Source organism: Schistosoma haematobium, chromosome 6, assembly GCF_000699445.3.
Source record: "Schistosoma haematobium chromosome 6, whole genome shotgun sequence".
In the NCBI taxonomy this organism is placed as follows: Eukaryota; Metazoa; Platyhelminthes; class Trematoda; order Strigeidida; family Schistosomatidae; genus Schistosoma; species Schistosoma haematobium.
Genome location: NC_067201.1, coordinates 5,945,452 through 5,963,930, shown reverse-complemented (window position 1 = coordinate 5,963,930; position 18,479 = coordinate 5,945,452). Strand labels below are relative to the sequence as shown.

Sequence of the window (18,479 nt, the reverse complement as noted above, 5' to 3'; positions counted from 1 at the left end):
GAGTTCAACCGGGTCTGTTGTGAGATAGTAATTCACTGAAGACAATGGTGAACGGTGGTGCAATTTCGTGGATTGGTTGAAGTTAGACATTAACACCGTTGGATGCCGGATGGATTAATGGTCTAGAGGTTAAGCGATCACCTGTGAACATAAGGACTGATAAGTTCTGGGTTCGAATCTCGCGAGGTGGAGTCATTGGATGCACGCTGCTGAGGAGTCCCGCAATAGGACGAAACGGTCATCCAGTGCTTCCAGGTTTCTCATGAATTCAAATATAAAATTACTAAAATCTCCACAAAACCCCTTCTGATGTTCAGTTGTACATTATTTTAAGCGAAAATCAATTATGTCACTTGAACCGAATTAGTAATATTATGTTTATTATATGTCAGGTAATATTGGTTGATTTAGTTGGTTTATTTAAGATTTTGATTGAATGTAACTCAACTATAAATTATAAATTCGTGTACTTAGATTTACGATACAAATTTTGTGTATATGAAGACTATTATATTGCCCGAATCGAAGAGGGTTAGGAAGGATGTCCTAATGGCTGAAAGTCGTATTCTTTATTCAATTAACTATTCCTCCATATTGAAGAATTAATTAAGACAGAGTAGACAGAAGATAAAGAGTTTTATGTTTATTCACTTAATCGATGAGATAAAAAGTTTGCCTTAATATGGTTAATTCACTTTATGATCGTTGAAATTATGCTGAATTAATTCGTTAGGTCAATGTGATTTAATTTGTTAAACAGCCTGAGTAAATCGCCTTAACCTTGGTGCATTAATTACCATCCAACGTAATTTTTTTTTGAAAATATGATAATCTTCCGTCGTTTTTATAAAACATTAATGTGAAGTGACAATTTATTACTTGAAAATGATGGCAATTATGCTTAGTCTTTCTCTGACTCTCTCTGTTGTTATATCTCAACGAAATATACTGTTCGTCATCCTTCAAAAGTTATGCTGGACAACATCACATGTGAATAATTGTGTAATCACTATAACGGTAGTGTTACCTACAGTCCAAAACAGAAAAAGGCGATTTCCTATGGATAATTATGTTGAGAATGAGGCTTAAAAATCTACTTCATATGGAAATGGAGCAACACACTATATCACTTTCTAGTTGCACCTGGTACATTGTATTAATCCATATATTATTTTTCCCTTTAAAATACTGAAGCTCAAGCATACTATTCGTTTGAGATAAGAGTACATCAGTTCTTCTATTATCACGATGTCGTACTGCGAACTGTACAGAGGTGTGACAACAGTAAGATGTTTCCTTCAGACAACCAGCATAACGGCGATGCTGCCTTTTCACAAAGAACGGTGGGGTTAGAAAAAGTTGACCCTAAAAATGCACGCCTCGCCTTATCCCACAGATTCCCGTCTCTGGCTGTAACATCCCAACAAATACGAAGCTAACACGAAAACTACTCAGAAAAAGGTCATGTGTGACAGGCCTCAAGCAGACCTGTTTTTGATTGATGAAATATTATTCTTGCATTGTTCCGTTGTACTATTTAAACTTGAATTAATTTTAATTTGGTTATTTATTCTCTGAAGAGGTGACTTACACTAAGTCACGAAACGTCAGAAAATCTAATTTTCTACTCATTGGGATATTACAAATATATTATTTTTATTTATAACAATCAGCCCAATGCTCAATTTATTCGAAATTATCAAATCAAACCTTGGTAATGATACCTACAAGGCCTCAAGCAGTTGTGCCTTGAGCACTGCGGTCACGCTCCTAGGTCACTAAGACCACCTCTAGTCCAATTTCTTTCTCAGGTTCTTCCAGAAGAACCCTTTCACGGTATGGGCATCTGGGAAGTGATAACCGCCCTCATAACTCTAACAGCACTCAAGATAACTGTATTCACAGTCAATCTCCCTTTTCAATTTCTATTATTCTGCCTACCCCAACTTTCAACTCTAAACTTCTTCTTTTGACTTCCTCCTCAAGTGTCACCATGAACAACGATTCTAGAACGCAAAAAACTGTCCCAGGTCTACTGAATCCTCACTCCAAACTACACATTGGAGCCTTCAAAGTATGCACACTATGTCAAATCGGTCAGCAGGCCTCCTTCATTAAAACCTCAGAATCTCGTACTATTGATGCACGCTATGTCTCCGAAACACGCATACAGGATCCTAGTGTGGTCATTTACTTGACCTCACCTCGACAAAACGGAGAGCCGACGAGATACACCCTTCGTGTATCTGGAGACCCGATGGCCAGTTCTCGTGGACTGGTAGGAGTAGGGATAGCACTAAGCATGAGGGCGGAACAAGCACTGTTAGAGTGGATTCCCGTTATAGTCGTCTATGTGCTGTTCGACTAAACGGCTCCGTATGAACTCGAAAGGATAGGGACACAAGTCGTTTCATTTTTCTCATTTCTGCCTATTCTCCCACTGACTGCAGCTCAGATGAATTGAAATATGAATTTTACAGAAAGTTATCTGACCTTCTTCAGAAAGCTAATCGTTCAGACATAGTACTCGTAGCAGATGACTTTAATGCTCAGATAGGTAGCTTAAACCAAACAGAAAGGCATTTAGATGAGTATTCTAGTATTCCGGCTCAGCGAACAGATAACGGTGATCATCTGATGCAAATGTGCTCAGACAATCGTTTATTTTTAGCAAGCACAAATTTTAAGCATGAGGAGAAACATCGTCTAACATGGTGACCCCCTGCACCAAACCAACGATGGACCCAAATAGACCATATTGCCATCAGTCATCGTTGGGGAGGCTCAATAGAAGATTGTCGCTCATTCTGGAGTACCTGCTTGAACTCCGACCATGCACTAATAGGGGCACGTATCTGCTTGCACCTCACTGGACGCAAAAATGTCACACTAACAAGACCCATTAGAACTGAATTGGGTAACGAGAAATCCAAAAGTAGGTTCCAGGAACAACGGAGGTCACAATTAGGTAGTTCTGAAAACGAGGCTGACCCAGATGTTGTTTGGAAAGATATACAAGCAGCAGTGGAAACAGCAGTGATATCTATTAGTGATTTGAACCAAAGCGTTACAAAAAACTAATGAATTTCTATTAAATCTGTTACACTGATGGACTCTCGTAAACTCATCCCATCAAGCTCTGAACACGATGAAGATCGTTAGCAAATCAGATCTATGTTAAGCAAAAGTCTGAGGAATGACCGTGAGAAGTGGTGGGCGACGAAAGCAAAAGAGATGGAAAGGCAGCGGCTATAGGGAACACAAGACAGCTCTACAGACTGGTAAAAGAAACTGAAATTAATAAGTCAAGTGTAGGTGAGATTATATCAGAAAAAGACGATACTCTCATCTGCTCCCAGTCCAGACGTTTAGAACGATGGGCGGAACATTTCAGAGAACAGTTCAACTGGCCTTCAGCTATTCTATAACTATCCTCAATTCCCAAACAGTGTGAATGGAACATTAAAGTAGGTCCCCCAACTCTAACCGAAGTTCGAAAGGCTATAGTTAATCTGAAACGAGGTGGTATTTAAGGGTGGTGGTCCAATTTTAGTGATTAGGTTGACTAATATTTTATCTAAAATATGGGAGTGGGGTGTAATCCCATCTAACTGGTCGTAATCACTGATTGTTGCAATGTATAAGAAGGGGTCAAAATCATACTGTAACAACCATAGAGGGATTAGTTTAACTAATATAGTATCTAAAATACTAGCCTCGATAATTTTCGGACGCCTAACTAAGACTCGTAAACTGCAAACACGAGAGACTCAAGCTGGCTTCAGACCTGGTCGTGGCTGCATCGACCACATATTCACCATTCGTCAGGTTCTAGAACATAGGCATACTTACCGGAGTCCGACAGTGGTGGTCTTTCTTGACTTTAAGGCACCATTTGACTCCGTAGACCGCAAGATTCTGTGGCAGTGCCTGTCATTGAAAGGCGTACCTCAGAATTACATAAACCTTGTAAAGGCTCTTTACTCGAACACTACCAATCGAGTCAGAGCTTATGGCGAACTGTCATCTGCTTTTACAACCTCAGGTGGTGTCCGTCAAAACTGTCCACTATCTCCATTTTTGTTCAACTTCATCATAGATCTACTGATGGAAATAACGCTCTCGTCGACTGAATTCTCGGGTATTGACCTCCTTCCAGGAGGGTCCATTTATCGACTTAGAATACGCAGGCGACAGTCTCGTTTGGTGAAGACGCTGATAAAATGCAGAATATTTTGGTAGCACTAAGCAGAAATGACAGGATGTTTGGGACGCGTTTCGCACCCTCTAATTGCAAGTTGTTACTTTATTACTGACCTGCGTCAGCAACTGAACTAAGGATAGTGAATTAAGTAGTTGAATGCGTCGACAACACCAATATTGAAAGTTTGATCAGCCCTAATGGGTTGGTATCGGACGAAATCTCAGCACGGATTCGAAAAGCTCGTTTGGCTTTCACCAACTTACGTCACCTATGGCGAAGGCGAGATATCCGTCTATCAATAAAGGGACGAGTATACTGCTCGGCAGTTCGTTCTGTTTTAATTTACGGTTGCGAAACATAGCCATTAAGAGTAGAAGATACTCGTAAGCTACTAATATTTGACCACAGATGTCTTAGAAATATTGCTCGCATCCCCTGGGATCACCGGGTAAGTAATACTGAGGTTAGACGCAGAGTATTAGGGAATGATGGTAAATCAGTTGATGAGGTTGTGAATCTTCATCGACTGAAATGGTTGGGCCACGTGTTGCGTATGGCTGAACACCGAATGCCACAACACTCAATGCTGACTAGTGTAGGGGATGGTATGGCATCAGTCCACAAAGTCACTAACTTCAAGTCTGATCAATGTTGGTAGATGCAGACTACTTAGTTGGGGTCCGCGTGACTATCGTAACCAATGATTGGAGACTCTGGATGACATGGATCACAATCGATTACAATGGCGTATGTGTAAACACTCTCTGTCTTCCCTTAAAATATGAGATTAAAATCACTTCATATCTTTCTTTCTATATACTAATTCTTTCTTCTTGTACTATATCCTTATATGCAATCTTTCTTTTATATATTACCACCATTGACCTAAGTAATCGTATGAATCCGGTGTTCATCTTGGTGTGCTAATGCGGTATGTCAACTTGGACCGATGCATATATGTGCCTGGTCCTACGTTGTATCTGACTGGCTGACTGAGTTTCAATTATTAGTATTATTATTATTATTATTAACGGCTCATGATCTCAACTATTAGATTACTATAATATCTACAAAACCCCTTCTGATACTAATCAAAATACGCTCACTAGTGGCTGACTTCAAAAGGTATTTCCTGGAGTTCTAGTGAGAAGCAGTGACCAGTGGAGTTCAACTGGATCTGTTGTGAGATAGTAACTCACTGAAGACATTGGTGGGTGTGTTTCTCGACTTTGTGGATTAGTCGAAGTTAGACATTGATTCCATTGGGTGCTGGCCGGCTCAGTGGTTTATAGGTTAGGCGTTCGCGCATGAGACCGATAGGTCCTGTGTTCGAATTTCACGAGGCGGGATAGTGGATGCGCAGCTCTGAAGAGTCCCACAATGGGACGAAAAGGTCGTTCAGTGCTTTCAGGTTTTCCATGATGGTCTAGCTTCAATTGACTCATGATGTCAACTATTGAAATTGCAAATTAGATTGAGAGAGTTTATTTCAAATATTTTTTCCACACAGAGAAAAGGTAAGAAACGCATCATGGATAAAGACTTCTCAGTCTACTTAGAATCATTACTTGTTACAAGCATTAGTATAACTCAAGAAAAGTAATGCGTACTACAACAAAGAAACAGGTGCTGAATAAAGTAATATGTGTATAGATAGACACAAACATACATGTATAATCGTAGAATTACAGGAAAATAGATATGTTATATGTTCTGTAGGTCACAATTTCGTATTAAAAAATAAAGTTCTTAACAAATTAACAGTGACTTGACAGTCACTTGCTGTCTGAGTCTTTCCAAAAGCAAACATGAATCATGTATGCATGTAACAATGCTAGCTGCAACATAAGCTGAGGTTACTATATAAGTCATCGAATACTATATAGCTGGTTTGTCTTCAGAATGCGTTCCAAAGAACTCACTAAACCATTGATCTACATTCATTCATAGTTGACATATGTACATCCAAAGTCACGGAGTGAATATGAACTCTGGGATGTGGTGAGTACATTCAACTGATTAGTCTGAAATAAGGCTAAACGCGTGTCATCGATTCCACTGCTTACGTAGAAGATATAGTTCGTGAAGAAGAGATAAATTCGTAGAATTAGATGTACACAATAATGTTGTCTCAGTCAGTAAGTCAGTTATAAGCAAAATAGGACCTGGTAGAACTTGGTGCATCGGTTAGGATTGTCACACTATATACATAATATTAGGTACTTGTTATTATCCAGTATTCTAATAATATTGGAACATGAAATCAGTAGGGAATTAAAACATGAATGTATTTAAACAATTACTACAGATTTTCAGTCATTTCGCCTAGTCTCCAACTAGGTAGTCTGAACATGTTTTTCCTCAGTTTCCGATCTTCAAGGAGTCTACGGTACTCAGATCATGACGTGACGCACATTATGAACTTTTATGTCAGTATGGATTCATACTATATTAGAAAGGCCCTCAGACGATACATTATCATACTGTCTTACGTCAGTCAGTGAAGAGAATCCAATAATTTATAAAAATCTGATGTCTAATAAAGAAACGTTGCGATTGCCAAAATATAATTCAAATCTGTTATAGCCCAAAGCCGCCAATCAGAAGCAGTGAATTATCGATCGGACCAAGGACGCGTAAAACAAGTACGAGCAACCTAGAGTCCTGATAGGTCTCGCTTCCTGTCTAGCCCAGTCAGTTAAGTCCAGAACACCAATCTCAGCCTCTGCAATATGAATCGTTCATTTCAAACATACTGAGTTTATATACCAACCAGATAGACCACATCGTACCATAAAATAAGAAACAACATTTGTACAAGATTTGGCCAAATGCTGCTGTGAATGTAGGCGGTAGTGATGAATAAACAGGGAATAATTCAATAATGGAAAATCATATGCTAACAGTTCATAGGTTAAAATAAAGCTTATGATTAGAGACATGAATATGAATAGTTTAGATAATTAACTATTATACGACAAAAATATACGCAGATTATAGGTCCATAAATAGATCCCAAAGAATTACCACTCACTATCCTTATCGGGACACAACAAAATCATTACAAAATAATCTTGGGAGATTTTTGTGCAGTTTCTAAGTGCTTAGATTCCTTCATTATAAATAACATTCAGTATTATTTATGCTGAATACATTGTAGTTACATGACAACATAATCCAAATCAAATAAACCCATATAACCAATATAAGTAAAAATACTTTAAAAAAGAGTAGGTGTCCGATGAATGCGAACAAATAAGGAAGCTCAGAATACGAAAACTATTATCATGGACTTGTTCACTAATTTTGTGTTTATTAAATACTTGTTTCATGCTGTATATTGCTCTTACTGTAAGCTTATATTTTACTCACTAATTGTTGACACATATTTCGATTTTACGAAATTAACTTGAGTTATTTCTGCACTTATTCCTCAGCATTTTATTAAATACCATCCAGTATCCTACAAACAGTGATTTATTTTATTTTTGACGCGGTTCGGGTCATGAGTTGATTCAGATATTCTATTAATATTTTGGGCAAGGATGAGAGTAATATAGGGAAAAATTTATTTTTACAATTCGTCTTCTGATTGGTTAACTAGGATGTAAGGATCTGTGTAGACCAATAGGATTTAAGATATTCATTCAAAGCTCTCGGTCGTTGTATAATTGGACAAAGAGATGGTCACTGGTCTGAGAGGTACAAACCAAACTGGTCCGGTGAACTCTATAATCTAATGCTTTAAATTTGTAGGCAAAGATGAATGATCGAATTTGTCACATTTACCGTTTATAATCTCGTTAAATATACATACAAACATATTTGTGGATATTTTAAATCAGAATCACAATCATGCTTCATCGACCTACTCTCATGCCTGCATCAATGAAATCATCCTCAAAACTCAACTTGTCTACGAATTCAAAACATTCATCTCAATCAATTAAAATGGAAAGTCCAGAATTGATTCAACTACTTAACTGTGGTGATGATGATGATGAAATAGTTATTGTAGAACCTACAGATCCAGATGAAGATCGTATGAAACAGGAAGATACAACATTTAATGATGTATTAAACAAAGAACAAGAAGATTATGCGGAGGAAGATTACAATGGGAATGATGGAGATATGAATTCAGATGACTCTCATATGAAAGGTGAATCTCACATCCCAGTGTCAAATATTAAAGTGGATGAAGTCACTGGAAATGGAACTCCAGTGACCGTAACCACAGATTCGGTTAAACCTATTGGAATTTTACCTCTGAATGATGTGATTCACAATTTACTCACATGTACACCACATGTTGCTCCCACCATACAAAATGTTGCACTTCAACCTATACTGTCGGGTAAAATGAATGGATCGGGAAGTGTGCAAATGCCGAATGTTGTTTCCAATGCATTGCCTACATTATGGCTTCATTCTCCTGTTGTTAATTCAACGGAAATGATGAGTATGCCTAATGTGAATAGTGTGACAGATTTGACGAGTAATATTGTACAGAATAGTGGGACTGCACTGAATCCACTTGTTGCTGCTGTGCTTGTGAATTGTGCCACAGTGAACATGATAAGTCAGCTAGCTGGATCTATGTGTACTCCGATGGTGAACAGCAGTATAATCGATGGTAATGTTAATGGTAGTAATGTGTACAACAATAGTGAGCACACTAGTAGTGCTTGTAGTGTTAGTGTTGGTAGCAGTGGAGTCAACACTGTAACAATCCCTACAGCGTCATTATTTCCCAATTTGTTATCTGCTATTCCTTTGTCTACGTATATATCGGGATTAGGACTGAATACAACTGGAGGTATAATTACTTCACCAAATAGTTTGTGTAATGTTGGTGTTACTAGTACAGCTGTTTCGTCTGCTGCAACTCTCAATACGAACAGTAATAACAATAATAATATTGGTGGTATAATTGTGACACCATCGATTGTTGAGAATATTATGGTTTCATTGTCATCTGGTAGAAATCAAGCTAAAAGTGATAACTTATTATATAATATTGGAAAATTCGATGTAAACGATTCAGTGGGGAATGTTCTTAAATCAAATACCATTAATAGATTAACACTTACAGATACTGAATCATCTGTGGTAGTTCCCTTTCCCACAGTTTCGTCCAGTATTAATTCTACTAAGGAATTAAGGAAGTATCACTGTACATATCCAGAATGTAACAAATCTTACACGAGACGATATCGATTAAACCTACATATATCAACACATACTGATACTGGTCCGATATCATGTGATACACCGAAATGCAACGTGAAATGTTTTTCAGAGGAGGATTTAAAAAGACATAAATTATCTCAACATTCATCAGTTGATAAGGATTCGCGTCGTCGACATGCTTGTACGTTTCCCGGATGCAGTAGATCCTATTCAGAGTTGAATAGACTCGAAGAACATTTAAGAACTCATAGTGGTGAAAGGCCCTACGTTTGTAGAAAACCTGGTTGTGGTGCTACTTTCGCACGATTATCCGGAGTTAAATCTCATGAATTAACTCATGTATATGTCCGTAAAAGTTCTAAACGACTGGCACAATATCCTATCACTATGGTTGGTAACATATTCGGAACAAGTTTTGATACTTCTGAACCAATATTGAATAATCAGGGTAGCTCTGAAATAACTACTATTTCACCACATGCGTTACCTAAATCAACAGAGTCAATTGAAATTACAAGTGAAATATCGATAACACCGAATATCTATAAAAATCGTACTCTTCCACTTATTGCGCCGAAATCAAGTGCACCTCTTCTTAAACCATCTATTCCCACAGTAAGTTGGGATTCCGGAATGAAGTTACCTCATATTTGTCCATTTAAAGAATGCGGTAAAGCATTCCTGAAAAGAAATAAACTTCGTGATCATATATATCGACATACGGGTGTACGACCTTTTGTTTGTGATCAATGTAATGCATCATTCGTTCAAAGGTATGAATTACGATGTCACACTTATGTCCACCTTCGTGGTGCACGGCCTAGTAACTAATAATTAATTATATTTTCTTACTAATATCATCCATCCAATTAACAGCCAATTAAACACTCATATGTTCAGTGATTTTAGTTATAATTATTGGTACTATCGTTAACAAAATCCATGTTACCTTGTAATCTCATTGACCAGTTTTTGTCTGAACTTTATAGTTAGTGAATAAATCGATATCTGGTTTAATATTCTACCTATATATTGTATATATTGTATAAATTGAACTGCTTTTAGAAGTTACTACCATTGGTTTATGTACATTATATATGTAGAAAGGAAAGATTTTGTAACAATATCTGTTTTATTGAGTTGTTTTATTCATTCTGTTACACATGTGGGTATCATATGATGTCAGGTTGTTTTTTGATCGCTTATGGAATACTTCACATTGTGACGATTTCTAAGGTTTACTTTATTAGGTTATGTAGTACTTGGTTAACTATGAAAATCGTATTTATCACAAATTCATTTCATTCACTTTCTATCTGCTTGAAATTTTAAACTATTGTTAATGGAATGTCTGTAAACTGAATGACACGTCGAATGCAAACTGTAGTAGAATATGAAATAAGAAATTTTAATAGATTTTATCATACGCAAATTAACAACACATAGTTTTTACATATAGACAAGTGAGTTAATCAGACATCATCTAGTCAAACAGTAAGTTTCTCTATTGTTACATCCTTCTGTGTAGATCACACTAGTCGGTTTGTGAGTTGCATATCAAATTTTATTCATAACAAATTGAGCTAGGAAATTCTACCGAAGTCCAGAGGAATAACGAGTAAATCATTGTGCATTCTTTCATTCATAGCTTGAAGGTAACTGCAGGTTATGTGATAGTTTACTGTCCTGTCCCTCTATCATCATTCTCCCCCCTCTCTCGTTTTCTATTGGAAAATATGTGTATGTGTGTGAGTGAGAGAAGCAGCTAATAATAACGCACAAACACGATAGGATGAAAAATCGATTTTGTCTAGCTGTGGTAATCAAAGACCCAACAGGTCCGTTTAGAGGAAAGAGAAAGACAAATTTAGTGCGAAACATAAAGACGATAGACAGGAGAAATACATCATACTGATGTGTTTACGTGATTGGAAGGTTTTAAACAGTGACTACATGTGCTAAAAACCAATGTTTGAGGTTTCTGAAGAAATGAATGGGGTTTCCACATTCATCATTTGTTCAACACGAAACTTGCCTCCAAAATGGAATAAGAATATCTAATGTTCCTGTTCCTGATCTGGACATCGATGGACTCTGTTGAGGGGTGCTATACTAGGACGAAACATCTGTCCAGTGCTTCCTGGTTTTCATAGGTTAGCTTACCAAGATTAATGTTAGGAATATTTTATGAAATGCTTCCTCGTAGTCAGGGACATTGATGTATATCGACCAGTTTCATTCATCTGACTGCTCAAAAATGATCCGTAACATTGCGATTTGGTTGTTGCATGATCGATTCATACGAAAGTGAACCTATTGATCTCAAAGTTCGATATCTAGTGAATCTTTCATTCGCTACAGTTACTTCTATATCTGACTTCAGTGCTTCAGTTGGTATGCTGTCTGGTCTTACTGATTTGCCAATCTTGATTTGTCTGATGCCTCGCTGATTTCTCCGATTGTTGGTGGAGTACCAGCTATGAGAAGGTCTGTGTATGCCGCCTCGATGTTCGGTGAATTCAATGGGACTGGTCTATTCATGAGCTATTCAGAGCGCTCTACTTACCTGTTACGCTGTTATTAAATTTCGCTTTTTACCGTGAGACGCTATAATTCTTCTAAATTTTGATCCTTGAACTCCCAGAACAAAGTTTGAGTGATTTAAGTAATTTTTCTGGCTAGGATATTTTAAGAAATTTTCTTCTCTACGAAATGGGTTTTCTAACCCCATGCCTAACTTTCCTTTATTCGGCTGATGATCGACAATAACACTGTTCAGTCTCCAGTATGAGTTATTGATTTTATTAAACAACTGAAATCCAGTTCAGTACAGTTGAATGCTTGGTATAATCCATACAATGGAATATGAGTCATATTGAACCTGAAGAAGCACGGTAGCAAATCTGCCAATCTTCATAATTGTTGACATTATACCAGTTAGTCTATATTAGTTCTTGCATGAAGAATATCTTTTCTCATCTAACTTCTTTATAAACGTGTTGATAACTAGATGTGTTACTATTTATTTCGTTGAAAAATTTCCGTGATTGACGACTCGATGATTAATATGGAATCGTAATACGATCTTATTCATTAGTATTGTGAAGACATTTTAATGATGGGGTCATAAATAACCACTCCCATAATGAGTCAAGATATACATTTTTTCATACACTGAGTGTTAATAATAGATCCTTGTTCTATGATAATTACTGTGAAGAGATTTAAACTCGTCAATCTCTACTCATTGGGTCTTTTGCCGGCTCGGATATAATAGAATCTCTTTGTAGAGGTAGCATAAATTATATTAGATGTTTGATTATTTACATTGTTTCCAGACATAAGACCCATTACACTTTTAGAGAAAATAATATACACATCGCTTTATTTTAAACCAAGTGGTAATGTCATAACAATCGACCAACCACATTCATTTATATACTACTCCTAAATTCTGGCACAAACGGGCAGCAAGAAAATTATGTTATTGTAATATTGTGATAATAATAATTGATGGACATTGAGTGCAAAGAGAAGAAAATAATAAGTATACAGTACATGTATGTAATAGAAAATTCAATTCAGTTAAAAGTGTAGCTAATAAAAGACTCATTTTAGTTAATTGAAATCCTCTCATTTTGATGAAGAATGAAAGTATAAACTAATTCAGGGTCTTCATCTGTTTCTATTCTGTGTCATCCAAATAAAGTCATAAGCAATTGAGTTTCACTTTCTCTAGATCTTTAACCTATTCGTTGTGATAATCCAACAGATCACAGTCCTAAACAACTTTTAGTAAAATTTTACTTTACTTATTGCCTTGAGTGAACCATTCAGAATCAAGACAACGACCTGTATATTTTTGCGAGAAATTAAAATTGCAACGCTAGATAACTTGTATATTATGATTAACTAAGTAAAAATTGTCCATATTGGATCCCTAAAATGCTTGAAATCAATAAAAATATCTACTATGCAAACCAAACAACGAGTATGACACGGTGCTTAAGCTAAACTACAAGAAATACTTTGTAGTGTCAGTTGACATGTTAAGCCCATATATCTTATTCTAGCTTTCGGACAGGTCAATCCATTCATTCATTCTAGTTTAGTAGTATTCTGACCTTGTAAATTATTCGCTTATCAATCTTAACTGCTTTTATATGAGCGCATATGTGTGTACATTTCTTAGCCTATTCATCACATGTATGTAGCCTATTTTTGTGTGACCATAAATATTGATTAATGCTTGACTAAATGGAGTTGACATACCCGCCATCTCCACTGCGCGCCGTTTCGCTTCTTTTTATTCCATTCGCTTCATATACAAAATATATGTATTCAAAAGTCCATTCTCGTTATTTGACATATTTAATTCCGTTATTGACTAACGCGATTTAAGTCGACGATTATATACGAGGATAGGTGACACATATATTTCAATAACAATAATTCATACGATCAAACTGGAGTCAGAACTCGGGCCACTAAAGTGGAGAGCCCGTCGTTCATCGTCCAATCTAAATGATGACAAAATAAAGGGCCCCACTAAAACTTACTGTCAATGCAGATTTTGTGTGAAGGTACTTTTCGTGATTCAGTCCATTTTCAAAAGTGTTTGTGTAACATTGTTGAATTAAAACTAATACTCGTCGATGACAAAAACTTGATAGGTTTATAACTTTAGCACACAACACTAGCTCAACTCCTAACACGTAAACTTAACATTTTTCCTTTACGATTTTGAATAATTTAACATACAAGGAATTGTTTATCATAACAAAACTAGAGTTTCCTGAATAGGTGGTTAGTCACTCAAGATCATCAGTATAGTATAATTTGCCCAACTTTCTTGAATCTATTGACTCCATAAGTTAAACTGACCACCTCTTCACATTTTCCACTCAGTCCCATAACTGGAAAATTATACACGATCTGTCGTATAACTTGAAACGTAGCTGTAGTATCTTATAAATAAAGTGTTGGAACCGTATATGAAATGCATGTACCTGGAAATTCGTCAAACGACTCTCAATTCATATTTCACACCTAGTCTTAGTATAGGAAGTTTCGCCTATTCTCTTGACATATAATGAACTCAATGATGATCGATTATGAGTTTCTTTCCCACTAAATTTAATTAATCAAATCAATGAAAATACTTTTCTATTTTCAGGTTTCATTTTCGCATTTAACAAAGTTACACAGAATTACCTGAATCTTAGAAACTAGACGTTATCATCTTGAAAAATATCGATGTATATACTCAAACAATTCAAATACAACTTAAGAACATTCAATCAATAATTATATTAATGGTTGAGACCATGGGTCAATTGAAGCTAGACCATCATGGAAAACTTGGAAGCACTGGACGGCCGTTTCGTCCTATCGTGAAGCTCCTCAGCAGTGCGTATCCACGATCCTGCCTCGCGAGATTCGAACCCAGGACCTATCAATCTCCCACAAGAACGCTTGACCTCTAGACCACTGAGGTAGTAGTTTATGAAGGCAATGGTGGGTGTGTCACTCGATTTTGTGGATTAGTTGAAGCTAAACATTAATACCATTGGATGCTGGCCGGCTCAGTGGTTTATAGGTTAAGCGTTCGCTCGTGAGACCGATAGGTCCTGTGTTCAAATCTCATGAGGTGGGATCATGGATGCGCACTGCTAAGGAGTTCCACACTAGGATGAAAAAGCCATCGATTGCTTCCAGGTTTTCCATGGTTGTCTAGCTTCAACTGACTCATGATCTCAACAATTAAAATTACCATAATATCCATAAAATCCCTTCTGATACCAATAATTGTTTGTTTGTTTTAACTGTACAACAGTACTGTATTTTATGAATTCCATTAGGATCATCTACTTTTAAATCAAAATAATGTCATTTAGTTCATGCTCTTAAACGATTTTAAACAGATTTTTGTTCGTGAATATATATATATATATATATATTTCGTTAAATGAATTCTAGTGTATTTAACACCTATTTGATCAGTGACTATTTATTGTTTTGTATAACGTAAAGTCTATGTGAATAGTTTACAATATGTTAGATATTGTACCAAGTAAATTATATGTGGAATTAAATTGAAGAATGCGGTACATTGGTGTAATATGCATGGTGCTTGCTCTGCTGCAGGTTTAGACGATTTTACCGTTGTCTGTTTTTCAATGTACCCTAAAAGCGTTGGTTTTACTCTGTCGATGCTAACAGTATCCTGTTTACCCGCTCTTTCCACTATAACCGTTTTACTGTCCTTTCGAACGATCTTTTTCAAAGGTTGATCTCGTCCGTGCTTACCATCACATTCCAATTCACCCGGATGATGTACCCAAAACAGCCATTACTACCCCATTTAGACTATACGAATTTGTTCGCATGTCTTTTGGATTAAGGAATGTTGCACAAAGTTTCCAGCGTTTTATAGACCTAGTGGTACGTGGCTTACCGTTTGTATATGCTTACATAGATGACCTACTTATCACAAGCAAAGATGAAACTGAGCACCTAACTCATCTGAAAATGCTTTTTGAGAAGCTAAACGAGTATGGGTTAGCAGTCAATCCTGACAAATGTGAGTTCGGAAAACAACCCCTCACCTTTTTAGGTCACGTATTTGATAATCAAGGCATCAAACCAGTTCCTGAGGAAACACAAGCCATCAAGAATTATCCTTTACCTGATTCATTCAAGAAACTACGACGTTTCCTTGGGATGATCAACTTTTACAGACGTTTTATCCCGACATGTGCAGACAAAGCAAAACCGCTAATTGATTTGTTAAGGGGACGAGCTAAATCATGACACCGCAAGCAATTCAAGCATTTGAACAGTTGAAAAGCGCCCTAAGCACCGAGGCACTACTAGTACGATGGAAGGCTGATGTACCTTTAGCAGTAATGACTGACGTTTCTAATGTAGCAGTAGGTGCTGTACTTCAGAAACGTGTCAATCAACAGTGGCAACCCATTGCATTTTTCTCAAAAAAGCTAAACGCAACGCAAACAAAATATAGCACATTCGGTAGAGAACTGTTGGCTGTCTAATTAGCCATCAAACACTTTCGGTATATGTTAATAGGCGATTCTTTTACAATATATACTGATCAAAAACCTCTAACTAAGTCCTTGATGCACAATCATGATAAATACAGTCCGCGCGAAATTCGTCAACCAGAATTCATTCCGCAATTTGCAGCTGATATACGCTATATAAAAGGCAAGGAGAATGATACAGCTGATGCACTATCGAGATTAAATATCAATACCTTCTCATTCCCTGATATAGACTATCAAGAAATGGCAAAACATCAAAAGCTCGATTGGGAGCTACAAAAAGTTTTGCAGTCTAAGGAAACGAAACTATTATTCCAAAACATCCCCATAAACAACAAGGACACCTTAACTTGTGATACCTCAACAGGTAAAACTCGCCCCTTTGTACCTTGTGACATGAGACGAAACATTTTTGAAAAATTACACAACATATCTCATCCAGGTATTAAAGCCACTGTAAAGCTTATCACAGATAGGTTTGTATGGCCAAACATAAACAAAGATGTACGAAAATGGTCACGCGAATGCACCCAATGCCAGTAGTCAAAAGTACATAGACACATCATATCTCCTACAGGAATTTTCCCGCCGCTAGCGCTGGGTTCGACAACATTCATATCGACATCGTTGGACCGTTACCCATTTCTAATGGTTACACGCGTATACTAACATGAATAGATAGATTCATGAGATAGCCCATAGCCGTCCCGTTAAAAAACACGTCGGCATCAACAGTGGCGAAGAAACTAGTGAAACACTGGATTACAAACTTCGGTGTCCCTACAACAATTACGACCGACCGTGGAGCTCAGTTTGAAAGCAAACTATTTCAGCAACTAACAGATACCTTCGGTATAAAGAGAATTAGAACCACTGCTTATCATCCGACTGCTAATGGAATGATAGAAAGGTTCCTTAGATAGTTAAAAGCCTCTTTGACGGCCGCAGGAGGAAATTACAAGTGGGATGTCAAGCTTTCTTTGGTACTATTAGGCATTCACTCAACTATCAAACAAAACATCGGTTGTTGTGCTGTTGAGTTGGTTTATGGGACAACGTTACGTTTGCTTGGTGGATTTTTTGATCGTGCAACAGATATTCCAGCAGATACAACCAACTACGTGCAACAATTAAAACAGCAGATGGAATCCATTAGGCCCGTTGAACCAAGAACCCAAAAGGTGAGGTCATTCGTACCCAATGAACTAGACAAATACTCATATGTATTCGTCAAAAATGATAGAGTACGACAGCCGTTACAGACTCCTTACGACTGCCATTTTAAAATCATCCGAAAGAACAGTAAAACGGTTACAGTAGAAAGAGCATGTAAACACGATACTGTTAGCGTCGACAAAGTAAAACCAGTGTTTTCAGAGTACACTGAAAAACAGACAACGGTAAAACTGTCTAAACCCGTAGCAGAACAAGCACCATGTAGACTACCTGCAACAAACAATACTTCACATAGAAGTTCATTAGCAACAGAAACTACAACAAGATCAGGAAGAAGAGTACACTGGCCAGATATGTATGTAGCAACCACCATATTTATCTAGACCAAATCCTGAGATTGTTCTTATAACACAAAAATCTCTAATTTCATTACTATTTTTAGTTGGCCCCACGGATCATCATTATGCTTACATTTTAACTTGATGCAATTCGTTGATGTTAAATATACATTTATACATACATGATATAAAACGTTTCTATATACAAGCTGTTATTACAATTTAACTCATATCGAGTTGTACATTTATTTTAAAAACAATTTCGTTTTTTTTATCTCTTTGTCGAACATAGATGTTAATAAAGACGTATTTTTTTTCACAGATTGAAATCATGAGTTAGTCGAATCTAGACCACCATGGGAAACGTGGAAGCACTAGACGGGCGTTTAGTCCTAGTATGGGACTCCCCAGCAGTGCCCATCCACGATCCCGCACCCCGCGGGATTCGAACCCAGGACCTACTGGCTTCGCGCGCAAGCACTTAACCACTAGACCACTGAGCCG

General features: G+C 37.1%; 1 protein-coding gene across 1 annotated transcript; it reads left to right on the top strand.

Annotated features, from left to right (window-relative positions):
• Nucleotides 1–8,059: 8,059 nt before the first annotated feature.
• On the top strand, nt 8,060–10,228 carry MS3_00008394 (uncharacterized protein; the record flags this gene model as incomplete). Its single annotated transcript, XM_012943364.2, has 1 exon — nt 8,060–10,228. The coding sequence occupies one exon, from the start codon at nt 8,060–8,062 to the stop codon at nt 10,226–10,228; it is 2,169 nt and encodes a 722-aa protein (XP_012798818.2).
• Between the last annotated feature and the right edge of the window lie 8,251 nt (nt 10,229–18,479).